The sequence below is a fragment of the Physeter macrocephalus genome, chromosome 19 (assembly GCF_002837175.3).
Source record: "Physeter macrocephalus isolate SW-GA chromosome 19, ASM283717v5, whole genome shotgun sequence".
In the NCBI taxonomy this organism is placed as follows: Eukaryota; Metazoa; Chordata; class Mammalia; order Artiodactyla; family Physeteridae; genus Physeter; species Physeter macrocephalus.
Window position 1 is genome coordinate 38,957,043 of NC_041232.1, and position 17,198 is coordinate 38,974,240.

General features: G+C 42.4%; 1 protein-coding gene across 5 annotated transcripts in view; it reads right to left on the bottom strand.

The window, feature by feature from the left end:
• The window catches only part of ZNF521 (zinc finger protein 521), a 283,441-nt gene that overhangs the window by 13,697 nt on the left and 252,546 nt on the right, over positions 1-17,198 (bottom strand). For 4 of the 5 annotated variants that reach the window (XM_055080371.1, XM_024120905.3, XM_028480121.2 and 1 more), the window contains 2 exons: positions 15,756-15,887; positions 13,237-13,352 (listed from right to left, as the gene is read on the bottom strand). In XM_055080371.1, the coding sequence (XP_054936346.1) occupies positions 13,237-13,352; positions 15,756-15,887 (248 nt within the window). Of the gene's footprint in view, positions 1-12,300; positions 12,380-13,236; positions 13,353-15,755; positions 15,888-17,198 lie in introns of those variants that run through there. The other variant, XM_055080370.1, reaches the window with a different exon arrangement.

Consider the following 17,198-nt stretch of genomic DNA (forward strand, 5'->3'; position numbering starts at 1 on the left):
CGGCACGTGGGATCCTCCCAGACCGGGACGCGAACCCGGTTCCCCTGCATCGGCAGGCGGACGCGCAACCACTGCGCCACCAGGGAAGCCCCAAATCATTTTTTTTTTTAATTTGGATGCAATGAAAAGACAAACCTAGAAACCTGTATAAAACCTCCAAGCCTCGGTGCAAGTAGGCATCACACACAGATTGGTCTATGCATTGAGAGCCTGGGGTCCCAATGATGAAGAGCTCCTTTCCTGTTCAGTGTTTCTCATCACCCAGGTCCAAACGTGTGCTAAGATTTTGCTTCAAAGAGAAAAGAGTAAGCAATCCAAAAGCTTGCAAATGGTAATCCATGGATGGATAAGAGGCAATGACCTTAGGGTGAAATCTCTTAAGGCGGATTTCTCCAAAGGCGAATACCAGAAGACTGTTTATCCCAGCTGTCCTTCAGGACTGAGGAGGCGTTCTTGCTTTCGGTAAGAAGAGAGACCTATTATAGGATATTCATGCCGGGCTGACTGGAGGACAGACTGACACAGTAGATGTGAACGTTAAAGTTATCACCACAAAAATGCAGCATGATGTGTTTTGTATTACTCCTATTCCTAGGATAAACAAATACTGAAATTAACTCTCCATCGTCTTTATAAATTTGTTTTACAGTGCTGAAGGCTCTTTTACATTCACATCATGCAATATGTTGGAGAAGGTAAGTTTGTATTATTTTTCCGCTCCATGAATAAAACAGGGCTAATCAGATGGAATGAATGAGCTAATTCAATTACAGGCAGCCTTTATGATACACTAAAATATGGATTATTGATCTCGTGGAGTTGGCAATGCAGGATGCAAATTCAGTGAGCAAAACCTGCAGATTTGAGTTTGGCTGTTTGTATTCACGCTGAAGTCCGCTAGAACTCTTCTCGCTTTGGAAAAAAACCACCCAAAGAAAACAACCCTAACTACTTAAACCCAGGGCTTCACAAGGGAACAGATGAAAGGTTAAGTCAGAGGGCCGGCCTGGGAGGCCTAGCGGGCACCGGAGCGGGAGTGCGGATGTAAGCTCTGTCGTACTCCGACAATGGAGGGAGGAGAAGTGGGCCGGCTCTTTGGGCCCGTCTGTGCAGTGGTAAGTGAGAACTTATTTGGGAGACTGAAATGTACTTCACAGACATCTTGCCGCAGATGCTATCAAGTCGTGTAGGAAGCAAGAACGCCTTGTGGTGGCCCGGCACTTGTGAGACGGGCTTGTTTGAAATGCAACGCTGCACCGTCCTAGCAAACTCCTTTTGTCTTTCACCTTTGAAAAAAAAAAAAAAAAAAATGCAGTAGCCAACCCCCGTTGGAAAGAAGGCAGCTCTGAATATGGGGTCACGTGGGAGGAAAGCCTACGGCAGCAAACGCTAAAGGGAAAAAAGAAGGTGAGCTCCGATATCAATGTCTGTTGATACACCTCTGTTGTGCCTTCCCATTTCCCTTATAAACCTGCCCCGAGACTCTATGGCCCGCTGGGTGTTATTTGTATTCTGCTCCAGAGTGCAGACCAGACTGGCTCCTGGATTCCTTGTAAACTTCTCCCAGCTCCTCCTTCCCAGCGCCAACACGCCTTCTTTTGACAGGGTTCACATCCTCTCTACCTCTTTATGGGCCACAGCTGAGTGCCGCCCCCCCCAACATGGCAACACAGACGAAAATATGCTCTTTTCTCCTCTGTTTTTAAAAAAAGCCCAGAAACGGGTTCTGTGTTTTGGTAGGCATCCCTCCAAAGCATAGGTAAGTGTCCATGTGGCCTGTTTTCGAAAAAGCTTCCCATGAAAGGGAGGAAGGAGAGATGCCTAACAATACTGCACAAAGTTGCAGACTGGTCGGCTACAGTCCAGAAAATGAATCCAATTTTTCATTCTGTCATTATAAATATTTCATTGCAAATGGTACTGATTTTCTGCAACTGTGGTTAAGCAAAGGGCCTCTGTGTGGATATTTAAGAAAAAAAAAATAGGAGGAAGACAATGAGGAAGAAGGGAGGGGGAATGAAAGGTTAGCAACCAATTAATTTCTTACTTTCAATGTAAAAGATTCTGGGAGAAATTCAACAGTGATATAGTGTGTGACTCAAAGAAGAAGAAAAAAAACATTTACTCTGCTCTTCTTCTGACAGTTTCTCATAAAATATCTGCAGTCCATCTATCTTTTAGTACTCCAGGCTCCTCGGGAGAGCAGAAAATGGTGGTTTAAAGCTCTCTTCAGTGCCAGTCTGCGGGAGATTGCTTTCCACAGGACTCCCGCTGATGGAGGCCTAGGGGAAGAGGCCCAGGAGTTATTCAATCAGCCCGAGACTCTGGGGCGGCTGGGGGTCCTTTGAGGGCTGATTAGAAAGCTGCCCTCCTGTTGCCTGCCTCGGAACAGAACGAAATGAGCAGCTTCTTGCTGAGCAGATTCTGCAAGAAGGAATTTCACCTGTCATGGAGTTTGTCAGAATTTCAGGATTTATCTTGGTGCAAAATTAATAAAATACCAACCAGGATTTCAGGCTGACTACTCAGCTTTGTCATCTCCAAGTGATCTTTCACCCAAGAAAACCCGCACAGTGAGCACAGCCATCCCTGTCCTACTTTTCCTTTGGAGGGTGAGCGAGCCGATGGGACAAATACCAGCCAGACGTCAGGATGAGATTCGGAACCAATTACACACAAGGCTGAATTACAGTGTGGGTGCTACTGTCTTAGTGGGTGACCTCTCACCTCACCACTGGAGCTCTGAAGGCTCTTTGGAATTAGCCCGCGTCTGCAGTAGAAAAAGGCCATTTCTGCAGTTTATAACACAGTAGTTTCCCTATGGCATCACATCTGTTAAATTCATACACTGGTGTCCCAGGCCTGGATTTGATTTATCTTATTCAAGGAGGACTAACAATGGACTCTGTTAAGAGCACATATTGTGAAACATTACACATTAATCTTGGCTCAGCCATGCTCGAGGAGGTGCAGGGTCATCTTTTGTTTGAACCCACACTGTCCTCCTGCCCCATCACCCTCTGGGCTCCCAGCAGAGTGGGGAGTGGGAAGAAGCGGGGAGGGGAGAAGGGAGGCAGGGGCACGAGGGGCTGGGACAGGGTGGGAACAAACCGCTGCTGGCTCCGGGCTGCAGCGAGTTTGGGAGCTCGGCAGCCTCTGCTCATTGCGCTTTAGGAGGTGGCTCGCACCACACAAATGACCACGGCTATTTTAGGTGGCGTTCTGTAAAGCCCAGGGCTTGATCGTTCTGAGCAGAGGCTTTAGGTAGCCCTGAGGCAACCAGCTGTGGTTCCCACAGTGGGTAGCATCACATCACAGAGGGGCCAGTCTGTGGGGACTGGGTTGGTGCTCACGCCACCAGCTGGTCCAAGCCCCTGGACAGAGTGGGCAGACCTTTCTCAGACTCGACTCCGGACTCTGAACTCTGGTTCAGAACAGGATTAACCGGAATCATAATGTCCACCTTGTGTTGCATCCCTGGCCTCTCTCCGCGGACCACAGGTGCCTCGTACTAATCGGTGATTGGCAGGGCATCCTTGGCTCCCAGAGTCTGCGATTGGTTTAAGGCCATTGCTGCTTCCCTGCCCATTTTCTAATCGACATTTTCTAAATGAGACATTTAACAACACTGTGATGCGTTCCTTCCAGCTCTTCCCCTAGTGAAACGCCAAGCCCGTTTTGGAGTGCCACTTTTACAAAGCAGTTAGTCGCCTGACAATATCAATACCAAGAGATCTCAGGAAAGAGTGAGTAACAGAGAGGGAGAGAGAGAGAGAGAGAGAGAGGGAGAGGGAGAGAGGGCTTGCAAGTGAAGGCACAGATGGTGGGCGGGGATGCAGGGTGCTCACAGCAGGCTCCAGTGGAGATGCATTAACTCCACAGAGGGATGAGGGCTTCCCACCAGTACTGTCATGAATTATAACTGAGTATTGGGGATGAGGTCTTAGTGCCTGGCTCACGGCAAACAGACCGTTCTATTTTCCTGCACAATCACCTTTCACCCTTATAAACTCCAAGCACAGCTAAGCATACTGCTGATATTTAATAGTATCACAGTAGCCTTTTATTTGTCTAGAAGGCACACAAACTTAGCAGATGTGCCCAGTGGTGTAAGTCAGATAATTATAAAACTAAGTTTTGGCAAAGTGAAAAAGGAAACCTTTTACGGGCGATTCGGGTTTCCGGCGAGAGATGGTCTTCTGCCATCTGAGGGGCCGCATCAAAGCAAAAGGAGGGCACGAAAGAAAGATGCCAGCCTCCCAGACACGCTGGGTCCAAGGGAAAAGCCTCCCCTTTGCAAACTTTGCCCTCCTCTTACGGGAAAGCGGTTCCTGCCCAGCGACCTCTCCCATGCCCGCCCTCCCTCCCTCCCTCGATAAAGTTATCAATGAAGGAGGCCTGTTATTTTAGGCAGTTTAAAATTTCACCACTTTTAAAGGACTCGTTTACCCTGCCTTTCACTCCCGTTTAAAGCTTCGGAGTTGCTGTTCTAGATGACAGCACCGCGAGCACCGCTTTTAAGCACTATTCATCTCACCCGCCACATCTCAGGCTTTCACAGAACACGGCTCTCTCCCCAATGAGGGGAACTCACTCCTTCATAGCTGCGGGGCAGAGCCTGTTACGAGCTGTAGAATCGCTGCAAATATAACAATAAAGGATACAAATGTGGATTCCTCTGAAAATACACGCTTGGCTCTGAAGCCGCCTGGCCTTAGCAAACTCAGTGAAGAACAACCTATCAATCTTTCTCCAAACGTGCAGCAACAGCTCACTTCATGCGGCTGGCCAAGGGATTGCCACATCGACGGGTCAGAGGATGCTGGAGTGGATTCTCTGCCCATTTCAGGGGATTGAGCGTTGAAGCCCACGACTACCTTCTCTCTAACTCTAACTGCCACAGCAGGTGGATATGGAAGTGGTGTCTTCCAAGAGTCCGATCGAAGTTTGTAAACACAAAGAGTCTATTCTTGGCATTGTGTCTCTGCTAATGTGAGGAAACTGATCCACGTGTAGAGCAAACATCTAAAATAGGAACACACGGGGGACTTCAGCGTGCCTCCCTGGATTGCAGAATGTTCTAGAAATGTGGAGGTCCAGCTCTCGCCCAAGGATCTGCCTGCAAAGGTGCTGAGACAGCGTGCTGTCTTTGCAGGACGGCTGTGCCCGCAGTTTCTCGCTCCTAACAGAGGCAGATCTTCCGGTGCTGTGGCAGCAGGCTGTCTTGGTGACACAGGGGCCGGCAGGGCCAGCAGAGGCCAGCCAAAGCGGAATGTGGCAGAGGTGATGGACGTTTCCAGGGGGTGGGGGAGGGGAGGGAGCTGCAGCACTGGCCGCAGTGCTCTTCAGTACACACTAGCTGAATGCTCCATAAGGTCGCACGGATGGCAGTTCGGAGATGGCCATCTGTCGTCGACTCTGGGCCAGACAAAAAAATAATGTAATGGCAGATCGCTAACAACAGGGCTGTTGGAGGAGGGAATGAGTCCTAGAACGGGGAGGTGGTGCTCTATCTCTTAATAGCGAAAACCAGCCGTCGATATGAACATTAAGAAATTAATGGATGGAGAATTTTTAAAAACTGAGCTGGGGTGCTGTAGAAATGAATCAATGTAAAGAAAGTGGTGTTCGCTTATTGCAGATACCTCTGTTGCCCCTCCTTCGGTCCTATCACCCACCTGACTCTTGAAAATGTGACTGGTAGGGCACATGGTGAAGCAGTGAGGGCCAAATCTAGAAAAAGGTGAGCCCAGGTTGTGCCTCCAAGCATGCACACACGGATTAGGGATTTATTGGTACAAAACGGGTAATTGAAAACGCATTTACTCACGTAGTCCCAATGAGTTCATTGTGATAATCGTGCTTATCTTTCGGTATGCTTGCTTAATTTCTAGGTGCAGTTTTTATTAAAAAGCAAAATAAAGCTACCTCATCTTTAGATGCATTATGAATGCTATAAAATTTTTAACTCCCTTCTTTGCTCAAGAAAAAGGGCAGCTCTGATAGGTTTTTTTACTACTGCTTACATGTTAGGAAGAGAGAAGGTGCAGGGAGGGAGGAAGGCGGGGAGAGAGAGAGAGAGAGACTAACAGACTGAGGTGAGCCGTGCCCTATTTCTTTGTCCTATATGATTAACTTTCTGCCTTCAGTGGTAAGGCCAATCAATCCTGATTGAATTATCCAATATTAACAGCTGAAAGTGATCACAAGTAATGGTGAAAACATAGCTCCAATCAATAAATCAATGCAAACGATTCGGTTCCCAGAGATCCGATCAAATAAAAGAGATAGATCAATTTAACCACCGAGCAAATTAAGTGGAAGCTGCCGTAGCACCAGTTTACTTCAAAAGCCCCGAAGGCCCACAAAGCAGAGAAATGAGGCGGGGTAGAAGCGGACCAGTTCCAGAGCCACACGTTCCCTTGATACAATTTATACTCCTGCAGCCCTCTGAGTCTGTACGATGCGTTTAAGGACTGCGAATTCAGCCCCAAGAACAGGAGATACACAGAGGTCCAGTGGATCGATGGCAATGGAGAACTTAGGTATGGGGCACAGATCAACCAGGAAGAGGCAGGAAGCACACCCCACCACATGACTGTCAATATGGAGCCCGGCTATGGCAGGCCCAGACATGGTGATGGGCAAATCGTTCCAATCTGAGGGTCCCAAAGGGAGACCACATGGTAAGGGACAAGGCAGGACAGGGTTTGGAGTCTTACAGTTGGAGTGGGATAATGAAAGAAATCTCAAGCTCTGTTAGAAATAAAAACAAAACAATTGAAAAATATAGAAAAGTTGTGAGAAGAAGATGAGTTATGAGGGGCAAATAGTTTTAGAGGCACTTCTTATAGATGTGCTGTGAGCAGTGAGACCCACTTCTCCACCCCTCTTGTTTGCAAAAGAGAATTTCAGCCTGACTCCGAGAAAAACATGAAAACAAGCTAAAACTAAAGCAAAACTTGCCCCACACTACACCCCGATCCTACCTTGTCTTATGTGGAGGGGCAAGATAAAACTTTGTTTTGGCCTCTCATCTTTAATTTCGGAGGCTGGCGGGGGGAAGAAGGGTTAGGTTGTTTTGAAATACATTTCTGAAAGCAAATCTAAATGTTTAGTTTTACAGTTATGTGCTAAAAAGAAAAACCAGAACTAAAAAGAAGCTCAAGACTCTTTAATCCCTTGAAAAAGATGAATGTTTAAAAATAAGAATTTTTACCTGGAAACCAATTAACATGAAACTATGTCAAGGTATGATTAATTGGGAAATCGTTCCAGTGAACTAGAAACAGAGAACTAAGGAAACATCTGACATGTCCGGGATAGAGATTTTATTTCCAAGTAATGATGGATCTTGATTTTGTTTACTGAGGTCAGCATTAGGGAGAGGGAGGGGGTCCGGGAAGCAGAGCTCACCCAGTGCTTCCCTGTTCCACACTCTGCACTGACGGCTCAACATCGGCTACTCCACGGCACTCTCACCAGGACCCTGGGGGTTGGGCAGGATGCTTTGTTGTCTCCTACATGCCCATTTTACAGATGATAAAACGGAAGCTCAGAGTCCGTCGCCTGTGAGCGGCAGTGACCAAAATCAAACTCTGGTGATTGTTCTCTGTACTTCATGCCCTTTCGCTTGTACTAAGCTGTCTATGTAGAAATCAAAGCAAAATAAAACAAATTTTTAAAAAACCCATAAAAACTATTTTGAAAATAACCATTAACTATTTGAGATTTTATGGCTAGTTAACTCTCACACATCCACAGATACCGGAAGCGTATCCATCCTTCAAAACCAGCTCGAATGCTTCCCACATGATGGCTTTCTCGATTCCCCCAGCTGGAGAATAAACATTTTCTCTTGGAATACTTAGAACAATTTATCACATATTACCTCATATGATAGTTAATCATATGTAAATCTTTTCTAGTAGACTGTAAATATTATATATTTCTAATTATTTTTGATATGTCATAGAGAACTTGGGACCATGGTAAATTGAAAAGGATAAAATTATATTTTTATAAATATTTTAAATTTATAAATATATTTTCTTACCTCAGAACGGTATAAGGATGATAGCAGTCTATAGTATGGTATCTGTGGTTTGGCCATTAACAAGGACTCTTTTTTTCTTTAAAGGCTCACTTTTTTTTTTTTTTTTTAAATACATTCAACCTCTTATTTTTATTTTTGGCCTCACCATGCGGCTTGCAGGATCTTAGTTCCCTGACCAGGGATCAAACCTGTGCCCCCTGTAGTGGAAGCGTGAAGCCTTAACCACTGGACCGCCAGGGGATCGCGAACAAGGATTCTTCAATGCCTCAGCATGTATTACTTAATACTTTGAGACACTAACTTATATAACAATTATTAAACGGCTAGTTTAGGTAAGGAGCTAAGTTAGTGAATGACCCAGTCAGCCACACAGCAGCCACATTTCAATGCTGTACTGTTGTCCTGTATGTCCCATTCCATATGCAGTAATTCATTTTTCTTTCAGAAATGTGACCATAATACTTGAGCAACAGTGATGCTGTGGTGTGAAAAATACGCATCAAAATCAGGCTGATTTGGTGGGAAAGAAGAAAATCAAACAGCTGTAGAGATAATTACGTATTTAAACTTTAGCGATAGCTGAAAGTTTTGGCGTATCCCTCAGAATGTCAAATCACTACTTTATTTTGTATGTGGAAAATACTGCATCCATGAATTAATGAAGGGAAGGCCAAGTATCAAAATAATCTTTGACTCAAAAAGAACTTAATACCAGAATCTCAGAGCCTCAAGTTCATCTAGGCCAATTCCCCCTCTTCCCACCGCTGGAATTCCCTCTCTGTTCATTAAATTCACAACATGATGCCTCAGAGAACTCTCTACGGGGACACATTGGAAGAGGATGATTTGATCACTGCCACTGAATTGTAGTTTTTCTAGAGGCACCAATTAAACAGTAATTACTGTATTGAAAGAAAGTGGCCTATTCAACAGAAGTTTTACAAACACACCACTTGCCCACACCTGTATAAACCACTTCGGATACAAATATGCGTTGTAGGATATTATTCTTGGACCGTACTATCCTTCTCTCAAAGCAGCTTCCTTAAGTTCTGCAGAAAAAGTTTTGAGGTCTATGAGGAAAACATGTGAAACATTCAACATATTCATTTGCTTTTAAAATAACAAAATGTTCACTTAGTTCAAATAATGCACTCTTATTCCAAAGCACATCTTCCCTACCAGCATGCTAGGTGGCCTTTGAAGTATATTAGAATTCCTTGCAAGAACACGGGAAAACTCTACCAGAAGAAAAAGATGATATCCTGCCAGGAATTATACATTACACATCCCTGGACTGGCATTTAGAACTTCTGGTCAGAAAGGTCTAGAGGTCATGCAAAGACAATAGCTTTCACACTGGCAAGTCCTAGAAGGAGTGTTCCATAGAAACAGAGGTTTCATCTTGCTTAATTCTAAAAGCAACTGTGGTCTGTGATGTCAAAGGATAATGCCTAAGTCCTTGATTCCTGAAGATGGAGAGTGTATTATGAGAAATTATTTGAATTCTGACTGGTACTGTAAGTGATGTTAATGAAAATAACACATCTCCGTGTGTGTGTGTGTGTGTGTGTGTGTGTGTGTGTGTGTGTGTGTGTGTGTGTGTAATTTTATATCCAACAAAGCACTTCTATCCTCAAAAAGATGCTTTTGTGTTTTTAACTGGGTATAAACAGTGAAAGAAATGTAAGTTACTTATTATGGTCATGAAATCGTTTATGCACCATTAAAAGATACACCACAGTGATGTTCCTGGCAACTCTGAATGCTCACCCTAAACCTACCCTATTAGTCTCACTCTGATATAAGAGCCAAATAAACTATATGCTTCCAAAGCTCCAATCTCCAGTTCTTGGGTATTTGGTTTATAAAATGCCTCTGTGAAAAGTCCTTCTTTCTGAACTTTTAAGTGGCATAAAAAAGTAGATGAGTTTAAGTGGTATGACATGGATCAATTTAAAAATCTGCATTAATTTTCATACCGAGGCATGAACTACAGTGGGCTGGTAAAGGGGCTTCATTTTTCTACTCTGTTATTATTTTGGTTACCGATCTGATTTTCTATTGTCACCTTAATTTCACTTGATTTCCCCCCTTATTCTAGAAATGCACAAAACTGTATTTTTTGTATACCTACCCCGACCACTTTCTATGCAGGAAATCAATCAATATATAAAAGTCATATTAGTTCCATCCTCTAAGCACGGGTATAAAGTGATGTGGGTAATGAAGACAAACGCACAGGACTGTGAACCTCTAAGTTCAAATCATGAAAATCAAAAAGGTCTGAAAACTAGAAGAAGGAAAGTTAACTCTGATCCATTTTTCTTAATGTATTGAAACTAAAAGCCATTGTTATTACTAGGGATTTTAGAAAGCAGACCTACATAGGTATTTCAATGACTGTGGATATTAGCTGTAATGATTATCACATATTAATTATAAATGCTGTTCTTATCAAAGGAATGATGTACATTTTAAGCCTGAGTATTCACATCAAGGCCAAATATGTATGATTCTGAGTTGTGGGATTGGAAAAATAAGGCTACAGCTTCGGATTATGAAAGGAGTCTTATTTTGGCCCAGATCACAATTTGAATGAATGAGTCAGAAATGTTCTGAGAGATGTTTGACCTCATAAGGTCTTAACGACTCCGAAACAGTTTTGTGTTCGGTACTATGTCTTCTATACCAGCAGTTCATAGTGTGGCTGGGGGACCTCCGGGGGTCTCCTAGATCCTCTCAGGGAGTCTGTTAGGTCAAGACTAGTTTCATAATAACGTTAAGACAATGTTTGCCCTTTATACTCTCATTAACTCATGAGTGTACAGTGGCATCTTCTAGGGGCTACTTGACATTGGAAGATATAACCTCTCCAACAGCTAGTAGAATTGTTTATTTGTGTATTTTTGCGTTTAAAACATTTCTCAATTTTGATTTCTAATATGGAAGATATCAACAGATAGTAACCCACATAAATCAAAGCCCTTTGTGGTCTTCAATAATTTGTGTCAAGGCACCCTGAGATCAAAGAGGTGGAGAACCCCTGGTCTATACAGTCATGGAAAGAGAGAATACTGTACAGTCCATGAAACCCTAAACTACGTCATAAAAGAAACCTGGAGTCCTGAAGGATGTGCTTAATTGCTTAGTTTTGTCTGCTCGCCAGTGGGCCACAGGCCACCACCGCTGGAGTGTGGGGTTCTTTTAACGAAAGACATTGAAGTGACCAGCAGGTCAGTAGCATTAGAACCTACTAATATAGTACAAAAGTGGATTTGTTGCAAACTTTTTTCCAGGAGCATTAGATGAGAAGCCAGTCTCTACAGAATCTCTACAACTCTGATTTTAAGCTACTATGAATTCTGCTTCACAGTTTACATACTAATTAACAGCATCATTTAGGTGTACTAGCCATATCCTTTACAATCTTAAGAACTCAAAGGACTTATCCTTCCATACCTATTGCAATAAGAATACTATATTTTCCAATAGAAATTTAGGTTACTTTCATGAAGTATACTTTTTTTTTTTTTTGTGGTACGCGGGCCTCCCACTGTTGTGGCCTCTCCCGTTGCGGAGCACAGGCTCCGGACGCGCAGGCTCAGCGGCCATGGCTCACGGGCCCAGCCGCTCCGCGGCACGTGGGATCTTCCCGGACCGGGGCACGAACCCGTGTCCCCTGCATCGGCAGGCGGATTCTCAACCACTGCACCACCAGGGAAGCCCCATGAAGTATACTTTTAAATAATAGTCTAACTTGGTCTATCTTCTATATTCAATTCACAAACAGATGTGACAGAGTAGAATTCTTTTTTGAAGTGATGAAAAGTAATAGAGCAACTTTAACACTGGTGCATTGACACATTATAACAATTAAATAGCATCAGCCATTCTTTCATATATATTTTATCTGACGTCCTTATTTGCTATTTGTTCACTGGTAGGATGAAAGCTGAGATGATAAACTGTAAATTCCTTATTTTGATACAAAATTCACATAAATATGGCTTCCTCAGAGCCCAAGGAGGTCCAAAGCTGCCCCAGGGTCCACAGCGTGGGATGGGAGATGAAGGAGTGGGTGGGGCTTTGGGTCCCTTAGTCCTGCCTCAACCACATCAATCACATCAGACCCTCTTCTGGTTGTTTAGGGAATTCAGTACCAAAGGAAAAAAAAATCACCCCCACCCTATTTTAGTCTAAATAACTTTACTGATAATAATAATGCTCACAATAATGAAATAACTTTGAATTCGAATCCATTCTCCTCCAAGGCCACCAACAAGATTTAACAAAGGCATGGTGCTCTTAATATCATTCCATCTGAAAAATGAAGATATATATGAGACCCATTTTTCAGATGAAGTAAGAGGGGGAAAAATAGACTTATTTTCTTTTTACACTAAGGGACATTTCTGGGTTAGGATCCAGGTCTCTGACTGACACCAGTCTATTGCTAAGAATAATCAAACTGGCCAAACATTTCTATCATATTTTAGAGTTTATACCCTACATTCAGACCTGTTATTTCATTTTTACCTAACAACAGCCCTATGAGTGTTACATCTGTCTATTATTTCTTCATACCCGAGGTTCTGAAACATTTTGGACCAGTGCAAGGTCACACATCTAGCAAGTGGGACATTCAAGGCGAAAAAGTCTTTGGGTGCAAAATTTGCAACTATAAGGCCGTCACTAAGTAATAATTATTCTATTCCGTTACGTAGAAGAAACACAGTGGTTAAGGGTATAGCTTCTTTCTTCTCTTCCCTTCTCCCTTCCAATTTTAAGCCCCTCAGGACAACAATATCCTGGACATCCATCCAGCTTGTAGCCCAGTGGGAACAGAACATGAATAAAACAGGGTTTGGGAGAATGGGCCCTGACAAGTGAGGTGAATGATCCTACAGTCCAATAAACCTGACCCCTAAGTCTATCACACTGGGTCAGAAGATCCAATTATAGGTCTGTTCTAGTTCTTTTTATGATTGACAGCAGCCAGAGGCGAAATTACTTTGGTGTCTGTTAATCCAGCCTCTAATTTTCCCTTTGCCCCAGTACACACAAAGCATCATGGTGGCCCAGGGTGAGTGATACTGTGAATCCAGATTTAAAATGCCCTTGTTTCCTATAAGAAGAGCAACTGAGTTCAATGCCAGTCCTCCTCATGGGGATATTACCTGCAGCTCTGTTTGGAAGAAAAACTTCTGTGGGCATTGTGTGCAGTCATAGATCTTGTCTTCTTGTCCATGGGCAGAGAAAATATGCTGCTGCAACTTGTTTGCTTGAACGAACACTGAAATGATAAAAGAAGAGTGAACTTGGGGTTATTTTCATTCCAAAATGCCCTCCGTCCATGACTCCCGTGAACAGCTGTAGACGGAGAAGAATGAATGGCATACCTTCTGGGTGTGACCACTGCCAGGGGCCTGGGGAGAGCTGAGTCACACGTGCTCATGGTTGGGTCTCTGGCTTTTGTTAAGATGCACTCTACCGAGCACCTAATTGAACCCAAACAGCTCCGAAGTAAAGGTTTATCGAGGCCCTGCCCGCCGTAAATCTTTTAAAACGAAAATTGTCAAATGCACAGCACTGTCTGAACAGAAATGATTCTTACTTCTCAGCAACCCATAGGTTAAGAAATCATAGATGCCAAAACCCTGTTTACTGTATTTGCCTAAAGTCATAGCTACCAAACAGTTCTCTATTTAAATGAGTTAATGCTAAAAATTATATCCCACAGCTACTCTGGGGCACTGTCTATAAATGTGAAACAGAACGGCAGGTAAATTCTCTTTGGATACTTTAAGATCAACTCAGCCTATACACTGAATGCAAGGGTTTCAATAATATAAACATGTTCAATTTTAATGACTACAAAACAAGGCCCTAAGACTGTGTAACAGTTTACCTAGGAGACATACTATTAATAATTAAATTGTATATGCCAGAGGCAGTGTTTGGGTTGGCAGAACTGACTTCTGATGGATGCCTGGTGCACTGACCTAAAAAAGTTTGCATCTACAATATTAATCTGTATAGGCAGGGAGAGGGTTTATTAAAGATGCTGGCATTTGACTTTGACTCTAATCATTAAAATTATTCTAATTGTCAGCCAACCTAAAATATTAGAATATTGTTCTTGTGAGTCATACATTTTAATCATATTTCTCATTACCTTAAAAAACTGCTCAGATTTCTTCTTCCCCCCAACATGCTTTATATTGGAAGGTTGTTTTTTTTTGAATTGCTTTTTCTAAAATTACTTCAAGATACACTAAAACAGTTCAGGTCTGTCAGCACGGGAAAGGCAGACCATTCATGATTAATGCATTTTTGTCTCTTACCTACATCAACCAAAAGAAATGGGGTTTTTATACTGATCTGCAACAAATCTCTATCTAACTTAGCACATTTTACGAGGCTCCTGGCCACAACATGAAAGGGCTGTTTTATTAGGGGTCTTAATCATGAGGAGATCTATGACCCAGTCCTCCTTATGAAGACTTACTAGGAGCTTTTATAAAGAACCCAGACTCCTGACTCATTGTATTAAGACAAATACTACGTTATGGTGAAAACAGAATATATATATATTTTAAATACAAATTTGGAGGAGTCAAAAAATCGTTCCAAAATAAGGAGTGGCTGATGGAATTATTGAGTGAAGGAGCCTCACAGGCAAATGCTAAAGGCAGAACCACCAGCATAGTCTGGTACTGCTTGTGCTAACTGTGTAGGAACATGGCCTCTCTCTTTTTATTTTATTACAGGACAGAAATCTACAGGCTGAACGCAGTGAAGGTTAATACCAATGCTTTGGAATTTTACACCGCAAACCAGGAAGTCACTTTTGAGAGGAGATGTTTGTGTTTCGTTTTGCTTTTTCTGACAAATAAGAAGGAAACATAGCCTTGAGGGGTTTGACCAATGAGTCCAAGACACAGGCAAAATTATCACAAAGGATTTTCCAAAATAACTTTGTCATTGTCGCGGGAGCAGCAGAAATGTGTGTGATCATATTTCAACCCCTATGGGCTTCAAATTATAGTTTCTGATTTGCATTTTTTTCTTTTTTTTTCTTTTTTTGCTGCTGCTGCCGAAAACTATAATGCTACAACATCTCATAAAAGTTTCTTCTTAAAAGTGTAAACTTATATCAACTTCTATTTTAAAAATCCAGTGACACAGGAAATAAAGGCCTCATCTAATGTGTTCATTTAATCTGTTTTCTAGTTCAAAGAACTGGGGGAGGGTTTTAATAACGTCTTTATATTTCATAGGGGGAATGTTATAAAATTCTCCACGTTTAAATAACAGACGTGTTGACAACACGGCTGTACTTCTTTTAGTCCCATGTCTTATGATGAAAAAGCCACCTTTGCCTTGCTAACCTTTTAACACCGAGAGGAGAAAAGTGAATGAAACATGGATGTCATTTTACAAATGGAAAAGAGCAAACTTCTGAGAGAACTTAAAATGCCATTTGTTCATCCTGACAGTTAACCTTCCTGACCGTTTGAGCCTCTAAAGTAGGTGGCAATCGATAATGCTAATCAGCAGAAATCAAACGTCTTCTTCCCAAATTGAACTGAAGTCAGATCTGTAAAAGGCCATAGCAGTGGGAAGTATGCCCTGGCAGGAAAGACAGGATGTGGCTGAGAAACTCTCCAGAATTTTCCAGAAATAATCTTCCTACCTGTAAAGCAGACGGGACACTTGAAGGTACCGCCCATCCCTTCGAAGCTGTGCTCGATCAGGTGGCACTGGAGTTTGGCAGGGGAGTCGAAGGTCTGGCTGCAGAGTTTGCACTCATGGTTCAGTCCTTCATCTGTTAAGGAAAAGTGCGTGAGCAGAAAAGTTGACACCCATCACATCTTTGACAGACTAGTGAGTTAAACTATAACTGCATAAATTAAACTCTTTCCTGCCCCAGATATAAGTGTGTAGTAGTATATACGGTTACTTCACATTATTTATGAATTTATATCAATTGGAAACATTTCTGGAATTTAAAATCGAACGATAACCACAAGGCAGGTTTTATCTTGGGGTAATGCATTTTATTAAGCTTTTAAAAGTAAAATTGGTGTGTCAATAACGAGGCATCTCCTTTTCTCTAACTAGCAAGATTTTATGGGCTGTGTATTTCCAAAGTCCTGAAATAAAGGAACCATAGAAAAATGAACAGCTTCTCCCCAGGCCTCTCCTCTGGTTTATCTAGAAGGTTCTAGAGGTTTCTATTCCTAACCATAAGGTTTTTAGTGGTTTTCCCATTGAAGACTTCCTTTTTCTACTTCCAAGATTTTCTGGCAATTTTGAAATATTATTAATGCTCATAGTGTTTTATAAATGCTCTTTTTTCCTGCTTGAAACTCCCAGTCCCCCATATCTTCTCAGTTCATTTCTCCCTTTATTTTGTAAGACAGTTTCAGTTTTACCCTCAGATCTAGACTGTGCCTGTCTTTCTCCAAAGGCACTTTCATGAGCTCCAGGCTCACTTTTGACTAGTCCTGGAGTTTTCTTTGATATCTCAGGAACAGGTAGAAAAATATTTTGATGTAATAACAATTGCTATATAAAATGAAAAGTTGGTGTTATAGACAGAAAACACTATTTTAATGTTTTCCTCATTGAAATGTTTATGAAATTATACATTTAAGGATTATTCTAACTTGTTTCAATTTGCAGTTATAAGAAATGAAAACCCATAGCACTAGAATGCACAACCTAACACTTCTTCAGTGCTTACTGTGTTCCAGACACTGTTGTTCTAAGTGCTTGCAGACATGAATTCATCCAATTTAACAACAACTACTATTATTCCCATTTTACAGATGAGGAAAGTGACACCCAGTGAGTTGAACTGATTTTGCTCTGAGTCATAGGAGCAATACTTGGTGGAACCAGAACTTAAACCTAGGCAGCCTGGCCTCAGGGTCCATGATCTTAGCAGACATACTATGGCATACACCAGCTATTCCCAAGACTCTCATTAGGAAAAGTAAGGGCTAGGAGGCTTCAGTTTAACCTGAAATGTTATCAAGTTATACTTTTATCTTTTCTTATTTGCAAAGATTAGAAATGCTACTAAGGACCATCTGTGTCAGATGGTCTAGGTCTAGGGAATGAAAGACATATT